This window comes from Lactuca saligna, chromosome 2 (genome assembly GCF_052625555.1).
Source record: "Lactuca saligna cultivar CGN05327 chromosome 2, ASM5262555v1, whole genome shotgun sequence".
NCBI lineage: Eukaryota > Viridiplantae > Streptophyta > Magnoliopsida > Asterales > Asteraceae > Lactuca > Lactuca saligna.
Window position 1 is genome coordinate 131,463,465 of NC_136418.1, and position 15,641 is coordinate 131,479,105.

The following is a 15,641-nucleotide window of genomic DNA, read 5'->3' on the forward strand; positions in this document are numbered from 1 at the left end:
TAGACAATTATAATATGCGTTTTTCCAGGTGAGTATTCATATAAAATATTTATTTCCTTAATTAAAACAACAAAACATATATTTTTTATTTATTTTTCCAATTTGCATAACTTTTTTTATTGATTTAATAAAGTTGCATACCAAATTGTTAGGCTGTTACGATTTCACCACCTAAAATATGTATATTTGTATTATAATATATTATCTTGTTAGTATTTCATGAATGCAATCAATAACACTGCTTTGAATGCGAAGTTGGATTTAGCTTTGCTATAAGTTTCAATCGATTTTGAAATTGAGTATTGTTCGCATTTGTATGAGTGTAGTCGATGAATCGATAAAGCAAGAACATATGAGTTTTGATTCGCAATTGGATTGATGATTGAGGGATGATTCGTGAAGAAAAAAGCGAAGTCAAGGACTGTGAAATTGTTGTTTGCAAGAATTTAAAAACTCGATTGTGGAGTTGTTGATGCTCATTTTGCGAAAGTAAAACAATCGAGTGTTTGCATCTGTGAATCAATTTGAAGTCAACTGGGTTAATATTCGCATATGGGTTCAACATATGAATTTTTGATTTCGCAAGTTTAGAGTTCAAGAACTAAACTGTGTTCGCATCTGGAATGAAAATTTTGTGGTTCGCATTTGATTAATTAGGTTAAAATGCCAAGGTGATTAATGCGAAGGGATGCGAAGGGTGTAAGAATGAAGATGCGAAGTATTTCACAGTAGATATGTAAAATTGGGGAAGAAAACAGAAATTTTCAAATATTGTCCCTGGAGTTTCGCATTTTTGGAAATAAATACTCAACTTCGCAAATGGGGGTCATAAAATGATGAAATTGCAGAATTTTTAAACAGATACACACACATAGACAACCACACATATATTTAGAATAAATTATTTAAAAAAAAATGTTACAAAAAAACAGAAAAAAAAACATAATTGTTAGAATTTAATGGGTAAGAAGCAGTTATAAATTCCTAAAAACTTCCTTATACACAACATTTGAAGTTTTGTTTGTAAGTCTACCATCCTTATCTAAAATTAACAATTTCAGTCCTTCTCTACTTTGAACTCTAGATAAGGCAACATACAGTTGTCCATGTGAAAAAACAGGATCCTTGAGATACAGACCAACCTTTGATAACGACTGCCCCTGACTTTTATTAATTGTCATTGCAAAACATACAGCCAATGGAAATTGTCTTCTTTGAAATTTGAAAGGAATTTTTTTTTCAGATGGACTTAAAGACATTCTTGGAATAAATGTTTGCTTTCCGATATTAGTTCCAGATATTATAATTGCCTCAATAACACGTTTGCCAAGAGATTTCACTTGTAGTCTAGTGCCGTTACATAATCCATTTTTTTGATCAATGTTTCTTAGTAACATAACTGGAACACCGACTTTTAGAATTAACTTGTGATTTGGCAAACCTGATACCTTAAGACCATTTAAAATATCAGGGGAGTATAAATTGGGATCAAACTGATCATGAACAAACTCGGATTGGCAAAGAGTATCTGAACTTAAATATTCTACTTCTTCTCTGGGAAACAATGCTAACAAACGATCATTGATTTGTTGGACAACTTCATTTTTTGGAGCTAGTATAGCTCTTTCTTGAAAATAACTCGTACCGTTGAAGTTTTCCAAGATTGAAGGATATACAAACTCAATTAATGAACCTATAGGATCATGTGGATCACTAATGAGAATATCATCCGGAACATCAATAATCGTTTCACCATCGTTCAAACCACCAACTTTTCCTTCTCCTATGTCCAAAAGCCAGTTTGCAAAATTTTGTATTTTTCGAATATCAGATGGATCCTTTCCAACGGTTAGTCTCATGTTTTTTGTTAATCTATGGACTTTGCATTGTTGCCATATATATGAAGAGCTTAAAGAAGCATTAACAATATTTTGTCTGCTACCTCCTTGAACAACAGGTAGAATTTGCCTGAAGTCTCCTCCAAAAACAATCGCTTTCCCTCCAAATGGAATATCTGAGTTGGTAGACTTATCAAACTTACATACATCTCTCAAAGCTCGATCTAAAGCTTCAAATGCATGTTTGTGGACCATAGGTGCTTCATCCCAAATAATCAATGAGCTTTTTCTTACTAATTTGCCGAGTTCACTATCAGGCGGTATCTTACAAACAGAATACTCGGTAAGATTCAACGGAATTACAAACCGAGAGTGTGTTGTCCTACCTCCAGGCAATAATAAAGATGCAATACCACTTGAAGCAACATTTAAAACTATATCACCATTACATCTAATTGCTGCAGATAACGTCTTCCAAAGAAAGGTTTTGCCTGTTCCACCATATCCATAAACAAAAAACACACCTCCTTTATTATCATTGACTGTAGTCATGATATCAAGAAAAATATTGCGTTGCTCGTTTGTTAATGCATGAAACATACTATCAAACTCTTTCTTTAAAAGCGTTATGTCATACTCCAGCTCCTCCATGATAAGTCGATTTGTTGAAGAAGAAACTGTGTCGGAATCAGGGTAAGGCATTTGTTTATAATGTTTAAGACTCGTGTTGTTACGAAGTAAAATCTGTTCAATCTCGAACAAAGTCAGGTTTTTGATTTGATCCTCATTGAGTGATAAACCTGTAAAAAATGAACAATATGTCAAAAAAAATATAATATTAACCAATGAAATGGTAAAAAAAATTATACCGTGCATATTTAAAATATATATAATCCGTTTTTACATATAATGATACAAAATTATAATACCTGGAGACTTTAATCTACGCTGTTGGTTGTAAAGAATACCATCTGACAAATGTTTCCATGTATTTTCCCAAACAAACTCTGGTCTACCCAAACTGTTAGACATTAACATCGTAGCAAATAAGAAACGAAGATAAAAACCAGTTCCTGAATGACTTGCTTCCTTAATTGCATCAACGTATTCTTTGTCATCATCTAAGAGGCCCAAAGCATAGCATGCATCTCGAAAAGTAGGAAATTCTTCACCGTTTACCGTGCGAATTTCTTCAAATGATTTTGGACCTTTCACTTTATTTAAAAGAATCCGTAAGAAGTAGACTTCGCCAAGTTTAGGTGAAACAGAGTGAATCCTTCCTATTGAACGTCCAATTTTCCTTGGCTTCCACAATTTATCATCAGGTTTCCAAACAAACTTTGTAGGAAATTCAACATATGTAAGTTTTCGTGCATCTTTATTAATTTTATTACATTCCATCCAAGATGTGAACATAGAAGCAGCAACTGAAGGTTGTTCAAGAACATCATCAATATCATCGTCTGCGGCATATATGACTTGTTGTTGATCAGGAAGATGAAAAGGTAGTCGCATCACAGAAGGATATCGGTAATGAACATCGTATTTAAATATTCGCCATGATGCTTCACATGCAGATATATATCTACAATCATAATAATCTTTTATTTCATCGACAACCTTTTCGTGATTAGAATCAACGTTGATGTCAACAACAATTGTAGCTCTATCTGGACCTTTGTTTATATATTTAAACAGATACTTTATGGAAGATCCCTGATTGCACCATTCAACATTAATGTGTGCCTGATATCTTTTCAACAGATATTTGTTATATGGAACAACATTTCTATTGTCTAACTTGACACCTGATTTTTCGACAAAATATCCATTGTTTCTTCTCATATATAAGGGATAACCGTTGACATCAACCGAAGAATGATCACAGAATTGCTTTGGAAATTTTTTCGAACATTGCTTGTCAACCATGCATGGACAATTCATATTTTCAGCTCCACAAGGACCATGTATCATGAATTCACTTACAAGTGAATACAATTCTGGATCTTCATTGATATTTGGAATCTCAGCAGAAATAATCGGATCAATATATTCAACAGTAGGCCGCTTGGAGTTAGCATGCATAAACAGACAAATATGACAATGTGGCAAACCTCTTTTTTGAAATTCAATTGTATAGACCACTGCAAATTAATTTTATAAATAAGATAATCTTTGTACTGGATGAAATATATTTGCAAATAACCAAAAATATTAACAAACTAAATAATCATTATAACAAAACGATTAGAAATAAATACAAGTTTTATTACCTCCTTGAACAATGCCGAAAATTTTATTTTCCCGTATGTCTTTAATCAAAGCATCGAGCTTTATTTTGAATAGCCTACATAAGATATCAGGTCTATCTTCTGGATTTAGTGAAGTGTTATGAAGAAACCTTTTAACTTCAGGCCATTTTGGATTACATGTAAAGGTTATGAAGAAATCAGGATATCCAAACCATTTACATAAGGACATGGCATCAAGGTAGTTTTGCATCATATAACGTGCACCACCAGTGAATGAAGAAGGTAAGATTACATGTTGTCCAATATTGGATATATCTTTATTCCCTAGGTTCTGTTGAGTACGTAACTTTTCATAAGACTCACATCTAAGAATTTGTTGTTTGCTCCTTATGAAATGTAATCTTTCACTTTCAATTATAGTATAAGCATCAACCAAAAACTGTTGGAACAACCTTTTTGAATTAAGAATTAGTGAAAAATATTGATCCCTGTCTTGTATTCTATAAGAAAAAAACTCTCTCATTGTACAGTTGGGCCTCTTGTTGTTGCTTGTTGGTGTAATACCTCGATGTGGTATGTCAACCCTGTAACCATCATCACCATATGGAAACAATAGTGGATACTGAAAAGGAAGGTATGATGGATGTAATTCACTAATACGCCGTAGAGAACCTGATGACGTTTAAACAACAATATCTCTATTATCAATTGAATCACCAATATCTCCAACAATTAAAGCGGCAACCTCAGAAGCAGATGGTAGGTTGTATATCCTTCCATCTTGGTCCCTTCTTCCAATAAGTCTCAACTTGATATCAACATGAGGGTTTTGATGAAAACAATCCCTAACCATTCTATAAGACTGAACCAAAACATTATTTGAATCCAACATCAACTTCAAATCTTGTATAATATCATTATCAAGGATAGAAGAATTTGACGTAGATCGTTGATTATCTCCATTGCAAGTAACATGAACATATAAACATAAGATAAATAAATAATATAATGTTGATGAATAAGATATCTATTAATGTGATAATTGTGAAAAGTGTACCCAAAACATGTCCGTCTATTCGCGATCTCATTATCAGTATCGTATATGTACAACTGAGAGAATTTTGGTTTTAACCCATGTTCCGGTAAAAGGCTTCCGATACTATGATAATTTTGACCGCTAAGTCTAAAAATGTATGGAGCATTTCCTCTATTGATTGAGGAATCAATCTTTCCACCCATTGACGTAAAAGAAAACATAGAATTGTAAGAACGAATGTTCTTCATGAAGTGTTTGCTTTTAGAATCTCCCGATGTAAAAAGATGGGCATAACTTGAAGGTGCATTCTTTAAAGTTGGTAGTTCAACTTTGCCATAAGCACAACATAAAGAATAATTTTGATTCTCATTTTTTTTACATTTGATAGATTCATCTTTCCATAATTTTGCAAAACATGTTTGGCATACAACAATCTGATCACCATGATCCAAATAATCTGTCAATTAAGGTTGACATAAAGATGTTAAATTTGTAAGTTTATATAAGTGAAAAATATTGAATGAACAAATATAAATATTATATTTGTATCAAAATTACCTTTTGATATACCGTTGTATATGTTTTGCTCATTTTGACCATCGATTTTGTCTTGATCGGATCTCAAACCAAATATTGGAATAGGAGTTAAATTTGTCCTTTTTTTCTTTGCTTTATTATTTGGATTAGATAACAGGACTGAAGACGATTTTGATGTTATTGTAGATGATTTGTTGGATGTGTCGCCATTTGAAAATACAGAGAATTATCTAATATTTGTTAACGGCGATTGACAACTATTATTGGAAATATCCATGGCTGCGGAAAAAATTGAAAGTATACATTGTTAAATATGATACAATAATAATATATGTTACAAATTAAAATGGTAAAATAAATGAGTTACCGTTGGAAATGTTAGATAACGGAGTTCTAACATTTAAATGTGATGGAGGAGGTTGTAACATTGCTTGTTTTGATGTACTTGAACTTGTTTTTGATCGGTATGTGCTTTTATTTCGATGTACAACTCCTTTGGATTCATATAAAAAAATGGTTATCAGAAATGTAAAATTGTTTAATAATTATTTTAATATTATATGAATATGAATATTGATAAAGAGACGATGATGTAATAAATTTTATTACATATATTTAAAAAAACTTAAAAAGTTTAAAAGCAATGAAGTACGTTACCGTTTGAATCCAATTTCATGTTTGGTAATGGTGTCTGAAAACTGTTATTGGGAATATCGATGACTGAGAAAAGAAGATTGAAATGTAGATTATCAAATATGATACAATAAGAACATATATTATAAAAAAAATATGGAAAAATAAATGAGTTACCGTTGGAAATGTTAGATAACGGACTGCTAACATTTAAATGTGAAGGAGGAGTACGTAACATTGTTTGTTTTGACCTATTTGCGGTTGATGTAGATGTGGATACACTTTTATTTCGATCGACAACTCCTTTTAATTTGATTGGAAATAATATCTTATTAGAAATGGTTAAATATTAAATAATGTTGTAAGTTTTTAAATAGTATATGAATACTAATAATGATAAATAGATAATATAAAAAACTATGGATGACAGAATTTTTATTTTACAGATTTAAAAGAGAGAAAAAAAAGTGTATAAGCAATCAAGTATGTTACCGTTTGAATTCAATCTGATGTTTGGTAACCGTGATTGAAAACTGTTATCGGAAATATCCATGACTGGTAAAAGAAGATTGAAGGTATACATTATTAAATGTGATACAATAAAAATATATATTATAAAATAAAATGGTAGTATCAATGAGTTACCATTTGAAATGTTAGATAACGGAGTTCTAACATTTAGACTTGAAGGAGAAGTTTGGAAATATGATTTTTTTGAAACATTGACACTTGATGTAGATGCGGATAGGTTTTTATTTGGATGCACAAATCCTTTGAATTTGGCTGCAAAAAAAAAAAATTGTGATAACAAATGGATAGATTTGAAATAATAATGTAACTCCCGAAAATATTCTATGAATATTAATATACAAAAAGACATAATACAAAAAATGAGCATGTGAGAAAATTGAATTTAGATATTTAAATTTAAATTTAAATACAGAATAATGAAGAAAAGTGTATAACGAATTAAGTAAATTATTATTTTCATTTATTTTAAAAAGATGTGATGTTGATGTAGTTGTATGGATTCATTCGGTAAAACCTTTTTTTTTATTGTCCAAGTATAATTTTCTTATTCTTCTTTTCTCTGTAGCCTGAACATGATAGATATTCCTATTTGAAGCTGCATAATCAAATATACACACATGAAATAGTTATAATTCAGATTAAAAACATTGATAAAGAAAGTTGTAAAATATATAATGAACGTACCGTTATCACCAGGGTTAGTAACATTTGTAGAAGTTGGAATTTGACTGACTGATGTAGTGTACGAATGCAATTGTTTTGTATTATCCAGATAGAAATTATTTAATTTTATCTTCTTATTAGTCTTGAAGGAGTCCATGTTAGTAGTTGCTATCTGAAATGGAAGAAAATATGAATTTGATTTTTTTTGGTTTGTGGTTATGCAATTATTTTTTTAGTAATTATTCACATCATTAATTTATTTAAACATATTTTATTATAACTTTTTGTTTTTGTATAAATAAAACTTATATATTATTAGTTTAATAATTTTTTATAAATCTTTTACCCGTGGTTTCCACGGGTTGTAACCTAGTTAAAAAAAAAATGTTGTCGATTGAACTTACGTATGACATGAAATACTAAAGTACAATGGCTTTATATGTAATGTTTCCGAATTTTGTTGCAGATACCATAATAGTTGATTTTTAAATTGGTGCTAGTGTTTCATTTTTCTTCATAATAGTTGGTTGCTAGAAGAGTTCATAATAACATTGGTTTTGAACATAAAATTATGATTGTTTTAATCCTTTCCAACATCAGAATTCACATAATAGATGTTTTTGAATTGTTTGATTGGTTATAAATATAAAAATCTCCTTAGATGTCAAAACTTATTACTGTATATATTTGTTTGGGTTTAATTTTTTTCTTGTCAGATCACTTTGTTTTAAAAATTCAAAACTTATCTACTCTCATAATTTGCAACCTGAATTGAGAACTTATATCAGGTTGTATCTTTCTTAGCTCGAGTATTATTTTATTCAATATATTTTCTAAAATTATAGTATGTGTTTGACACACAGTATCATATATGGGCATTGTTATTCCTTTCGCTTATGGGCATAACAATTAAAAAAATTGCAGGCCGTGGTAGGGGTATATTAGTCCAATTTGCTCTTCTTCATAGTTAAAGAATACAGAAAATCGAAATTGGAAGTACAAAGATAATAGCAATCCATTCAAACAGTACATGTGATCAATGTCTGTGATGATTAACACAGACATACGTAAGACAAGGTTATTTTTACACATACACATACACATTGATGATCAATTTAGTGGATCGAATAAAGAATTTAAGATAGAAAATAATTAATAAACAACTTCTGAATCAAAGATAAATAGAAAGTTTGAGTAACAAATTCAATGAGAATCAAAATTGAAGTCGCAGAAGAAGAAAAGAATTTTCAATTATACGATTAACACAAACATTGAGAAGCAATGATACTTAATCATGAGAAACTCACCGAAGGATTGAAGTTCCTGATTCAAGATTCGAAATTAAGAAGCAGAATTGAGATGCAGAGACGGTCGTAGGGATTGAATTATGTAATTGAAGCGGAATATGATTGATATAGTATGTTATGCGCATAATAATTGATTGATATGCATACCATTTATAGATGCTCTTAATCGGGCATGTGACAGAATTTATTTAATGTATACAGCAGTTATTCCATATTCAAATTTCAAATTACAAAATATGGATATTTCGATTATTAATCAAATCAAATCAAAGATTGTAATAGTACGTGAAACCAATCAGGGGTAAAAATGAGATTTAACATTGATAGGAACGTGAATTTTTGGTAGGACAGTAGTCAAAAATTAAAACAATCGTTTTATTTATTAATTTATATTTATATTTATATTTATATTTATTTATATTTATATTTATTTATATTTATATTTATTTATATTTATATTTATATTTATATTTATATTTATATTTATATTTATTTATGCTTCCAAAGGACAACGTTAAGGCATAGGAAAAATTTTATAAAATTTGATCTGTATATGATTCCTTTGTTTGAAAGAAAAGTTCAATTTAGTAAGGAAGTTTTTAGGAATTTATAACTGAAAGAAATTTTTTTTTAAATAATTTATTCTAAATATATGTGTGGTTGTCTATGTGTGTGTATCTGTTTAAAAATTCTGCAATTTCATCATTTTATGACCCCCATTTGCGAAGTTGAGTATTTATTTCCAAAAATGCGAAACTCCAGGGACAATATTTGAAAATTTCTGTTTTCTTCCCCAATTCGCATTCTACTGTGAAATACTTCGCATCTTCATTCTTACACCCTTCGCATCCCTTCGCATTAATCACCTTGGCATTTTAACCTAATTAATCAAATGCGAACCACAAAATTTTCATTCCAGATGCGAACACAGTTTAGTTCTTGAACTCTAAACTTGCGAAATCAAAAATTCATATGTTGAACCCATATGCGAATATTAACCCAGTTGACTTCAAATTGATTCACAGATGCAAACACTCGATTGTTTTACTTTCGCAAAATGAGCATCAACAACTCCACAATCGAGTTTTTAAATTCTTGCAAACAACAATTTCACAGTCCTTGACTTCGCTTTTTTCTTCACGAATCATCCCTCAATCATCAATCCAATTGCGAATCAAAACTCATATGTTCTTGCTTTATCGATTCATCGACTACACTCATACAAATGCGAACAATACTCAATTTCAAAATCGATTGAAACTTATAGCAAAGCTAAATCCAACTTCGCATTCAAAGCAGTGTTATTGATTGCATTCATGAAATACTAACAAGATAATATATTATAATACAAATATACATATTTTAGGTGGTGAAATCGTAACAGCCTAACAATTTGGTATGCAACTTTATTAAATCAATAAAAAAAGTTATGCAAATTGGAAAAATAAAAAAAAAATATATATGTTTTGTTGTTTTAATTAAGGAAATAAATATTTTATATGAATACTCACCTGGAAAAACGCATATTATAATTGTCTAATTTAATCGTAACAGCCTACCAATGTACTTTCTTCTTGACTGTTTGATTGTTTTTTTCTGTGTGCTGATTATAATTGTCTAATTTAATTTGGATTTTTTAGTTGTATGTAATATACTTATTTGTATATGCTTTATTAGTATATATGATTGTAAATACATGTAATGTAATTTAGTTGTATGTAATATACTTATTTGTATATGCTTGAAACGAACTAATACTTATCAAGACCACCATCGTTAAATATTTAGTATATTTCTGATAAGAGTCTTTAGAAACATATTTATTTGCTTATTTTACACATAAATTCATAAACATATATGCCACACATTTATTAAAAGAAGATTAGTCTAATTACAATGATAACCATAAAATGATAATCGTATTAAAATATAGAATACCAGCGAAAATAAAGCAAGAAGTATCAATGTTTGAACAGTAGACACCACAAAGAGCAATACTGTGAAAGAGAATCCAAAAAAAAAATCCAAATTCAAGAACATTGTTGATTAAAAAAGGACAATCTCAAATTACTTTTCGAGCTTTGGTATTAATAGACCTGTGTTGCCATCAACTTTAGAATTCAATCGAGGGACCTTGGTGGATGAAGTCACATTATCATAATCATCAACATCAATGGTATCTCCAACATTTCGTTTTTTTACTGTTGTTGGGGAATTATACTTGAACGGACTTGTAGCTTCAAATTTGTCGGGCAATGTTGGGGTCAAATTATCACCTGTTTGCGATATCGCATCCTTAAAACAAAATGTTGTAAATAGGTTTAGTAATAAAATATTAAGAAAAAGTAATCTTTTTAATAGATTATATAAAATTAAATAATGATAATTTATAATATAACCTTTAAGGACTTTGTTTCTTGAGATACTTCATGAGATGCGATTTCTGTATCATCAGCATTTGCAGGACTACCTGCCTGAATCAGAAATTTAAATATTTATATAATTTGTGGGACATAGGTGTAAATCAATATAGATTTACAATTTATTAGTGAAGATCATTAAAAAAATATGCATCATAAAAAGTAATTTTAAAAAAACAAATAAAAATAATATATAAATACCTCGACAGCTAACTTTTTTTCCAAAGCATCGATAACGTTACTATCAACCGAAACGCCAAGTATCCCAAACCGATTGTAGTTATTGGATACATTAAAACTGTTAACATCTATCTTAAAAGCCATCTTTTTATGCTCCAAACATTTGAGGTCGTAAGGATATAATCATCTCTATCGAAGAGAGTTAGAGTGATTGTTTAAAAGCACATTAAATGTGTTATCCCCAGCCTGGAATAAATGTGTTATATAATATATTTATGTTTAAAAGCACATTAAACTAAAGAAAATACAACAAATAACAACAATTAAGAAAACAAAAATTAAAATTACGTTATACCTGTTTGATTTTATCTATAAGATCACGTGCGCGTTTTTTGACGATTCTATAAGCATCTCTATCGAAGAGAGTTAGAGTGATTGTTCCAGAATCATCTTGCACACGAATAGGTATTTTATACCTATAAAAAATTCCCAGATAAATAAACATTAAATATGTTTAATGGTTAATAATGTAGTTAAGTTGTTCTGTTGATATTTTCTTAAATGTAAAAAAACCTTGGAACAGAAGAGATCGTCTTATTTTTACAATTATCACCATTGCATTTTAAAACAACACTTGCATCACCACTATCTGCACCACTGAACAAATCTTCTGTTTGAACTTTCTTTCCACAGTTTGTACACGCATCATAATACCAATCAATATCTTGGCGAATACCATAAATGGTCCCGACAATGATATATTGGCCGACCTAAAATAAAATCAAAACGATCATAAAAAACATTATAATTTTATTATCTGTTAAATAGAAAACAATATGACATCAATACAGATAAAATATTCACATACCTCTTGTGGTTCTATCAAATCGACAACATTTTTAACTTTGTAGTTATTCAAAAAGTCATCAAATTCCGAATATGATTTAGAGCTTTCAACAGTCAAAGAAGCAGAAGGGTTTTGAAGTCCTCTTAATCCAACCAAGCTGTTTTTAATTTAGGAGTTTGAAAATAAAATTATAAAATTATTGAACAGAAACAACAAAACGATGAATTATTAAAAGGTACAGTTACCTATCTGTGAATGTAACAATTTCGGGAAGATTAGCATTTATGAACATCCGTGTGTGTTCAAAATAACTGTTCACAGAAGGTGTTGCTGATGAAACAAAATAAAATAGTAAATAGAATGAGTAATATAAAAGACTAAAATAAGGTTGATTGGTATAAAAAATTTACCGTTATAGACATTAATTCTTGCAAATTGCAAAAGGACAATCATACAACCAACTTCTTTATGAGATTCAAGATAAGAAATTAACTGGTATGCAATATCTCCAAACAACGTAACATTAACATGCAAACCTCTGCAAAAATAATAATGGTTAAATGAATATATAATACTAAAATTGTACATGCAAGTTGTAAAGTAATGAATATAAGATATAAGATATAAGATATAATATAAAAAAAGTTTTGGTTACTCTAAGTTTCTTATTTGTAAAGGCAACCTATGTAGAGATTTGCTGACATCACGGGAATCAAGCTTTCCTAATGAAACAACTTCACCAATAATATCTACAAAATGATAATACAGAATGTCAAAATGATGTGAATTTAAAGAATTAAATATAATATACAATCAATAAGGAGGGAAATTACCAATTGATTCATTAGATGTAGTTGTTGCAGAGATAATTGTTTCAAAAGAAACAAAAGAAAATCCATATTTTGTTTTGGATTGAAAGTGTAGACACTCGTTAACAGTTGTTCTTCTATGGAAATTTAACTTGGAGGTTACATCACTTATTTTAAAAGTGTATTTGTTAGGAGCGATAGTGGGGGACCGGATGTAAACAGCTTGATCTTCTTTCAATTTGGACTCAAACCTTTGAAAATCTCTTGGATACACACTTGCTCGGATTTTTGTAGACTATTCACATACGGTAAGAATATTATATAATGTTAAAAACGGAATTTTTAATAAATATAAATTGGTCAACATTGAAGATAACATCTTCAATGATTGAGTTTGAATAATATTATTGGAATGATCAAATAAAAAAAATGTTTTTGAATAATGCTATGAAAATAGTAGATTTTACCATTTCATCCATGAGTATCATCTCAATTGATCTGACAATAGTGGGGTTGCCATCTGAAAGTGATTTCCACAGCCGGATAATAGACACTTTTACTGTGTAATCATCATTCATATTGTCCAAGTCTCTAATGAAAGTGATCTTTGTTTCTGCCATTGTCACTATAACAGAAAAGTACACAAGTAAGATGCTAAATTTGACAGAAAATAAAAGTTAAATGCTATAAACAGCCATAAAACAGAAAGTTTTGATTTCGCAAGTTTAGAGTTCAAGAACTAAACTGTGTTCGCATCTGGAATGAAAATTTTGTGGTTCACATTTGATTAATTAGGTTAAAATGTGAAGGTGATTAATGCGAAGGGATGCGAAGGGTGTAAGAATGAAGATGCAAAGTATTTCACAGTAGAATGCGAATTGGGGAAGAAAACAGAAATTTTCAAATATTGTCCTTGGAGTTTCGCATCTTCGGAAATAAATACTCAACTTCCCAAATGGGGGTCATAAAATGATGAAATTGCAGAATTTGTAAAGAGATACAAAAGAATTGACAGTAGAATGCGAAGGTGATTAATGCGAAGGGATGCGAAGGGTGTAAGAATGAAGATGCGAAGTATTTCACAGTAGAATGCGAATTGGGGAAGAAAACAGAAATTTTCAAATATTGTCCCTGGAGTTTCGCATTTTTGGAAATAAATACTCAACTTCGCAAATGGGGGTCATAAAATGATGAAATTGTAGTCTTAATTTATGGAATTTAAATGATTGAAATTTTAGAGCTCATCAAAAGAATTGACAAAGGGCAAAATTGACATCTGATGCATTGTTTATTCTGTTGCGTGTTCAACATTATGAGAAATCTCATTTGACAGCTTGATTAGAATATTTTTTAATAGAATACCTCAAATAATATCAAAGCACATTCCCAAGAATGCATGCACCAATATACCATTTTAAAATGAATACATCCTTGCCCATAAAATTAAACTAAAAGATGATAAATTACAGATTATAGCATTGTTCTTTGAGAATAAATTACTAAAAATGGGATATAGTGTAACAGGAACTTCAAAAAGAAATTGATACTTTTTTGTTTATTATATAAACGGTTTGATAAATCAGACGAAAATAATTAATAAAGAACTTCTGAATCAAAGATAAATACAAACCTTGATTAACAAATTCAATGAGAAGCAAAATTGAAGTCGCAGAAGAAGAAAAAAAATTTCAATTATACGATTAACACAAACATTGAGAAGCAATGATAGTTAATCATGAGAAACTCACCGAAGGATTGAAGTTGCTGATTCAAGATTCGAAATTAAGAAGCAGAATTGAGATGCAGAGACGGTCGTAGGGATTGAATTATGTAATTGAAGCGGAATATGATTGATATAGTATGTTATGCGCATAATAATAATAATTGATTGATATGCATACCATTTTTAGATGCTCTTAATCGGGCATCTAACGGAATTGATTTAATGTATACAGCAGATTCAATATTCCAAAGATTTCTATACAATATCAGTATTTCCATCCATATTCAATTTGTAATGCTACGTGAAATTCCGTATTCCATATATTCCATATATAATATAATATAATCTAATTCAATTCCATACCTAATTACCTATTTTATCTATTACCTAATGATGATGATGATACGTGAAAGGATGCTGAAGGGGTAATAGAGTAATTTAACATAGGGCGAAAAATGGATGATTGTAATGACACGTGTCCAGTTGGTTTTGTTTATTAGATAGGGAGATATATATATATATATATATATATATATATATATATATATATATATATATATATATATATATATATATATATATATATATATATATATATGAAATTACGCACCTTAAACGCCGAAAGTCCCATCCTAAAGCTTATCTATCAAATAGTGTAACAAAAAAAATAATATTGCGTAAACGAATCTAAAGTTTTAAATCTTAATGAATAAGCAACATTTAATACGTGATTTGTATACGTACGATAATTAACAAGCCTTCTGTCTTTATTTTCACCTCAAATGCAAGATTTTCAAATTATATTTTTATTTTTAACTATATTAAATAAAATTTTAATGGCCATTATTGATAATTAAATGGTTTA

General features: G+C 29.5%; 1 protein-coding gene across 1 annotated transcript; it reads right to left on the reverse strand.

The window, feature by feature from the left end:
- Nucleotides 1–974: 974 nt before the first annotated feature.
- Nucleotides 975–13,673, reverse strand: LOC145030089 (uncharacterized). Its single transcript, XM_078978516.1, has 25 exons — nucleotides 13,521–13,673; nucleotides 13,078–13,348; nucleotides 12,900–12,993; nucleotides 12,655–12,782; nucleotides 12,490–12,574; nucleotides 12,266–12,401; nucleotides 11,971–12,167; nucleotides 11,753–11,873; nucleotides 11,623–11,643; nucleotides 11,419–11,541; nucleotides 11,197–11,271; nucleotides 10,894–11,092; nucleotides 10,736–10,794; nucleotides 7,512–7,662; nucleotides 7,342–7,422; nucleotides 6,942–7,079; nucleotides 6,789–6,851; nucleotides 6,321–6,383; nucleotides 5,685–5,822; nucleotides 5,155–5,583; nucleotides 4,808–5,047; nucleotides 4,619–4,674; nucleotides 4,112–4,529; nucleotides 2,768–3,982; nucleotides 975–2,638 (listed from the first exon to the last, which is right to left on the reverse strand). Exons 1-25 carry the CDS (start codon nucleotides 13,671–13,673, stop codon nucleotides 975–977), a joined length of 6,318 nt encoding a protein of 2,105 aa, XP_078834642.1.
- Nucleotides 13,674–15,641: the final 1,968 nt, after the last annotated feature.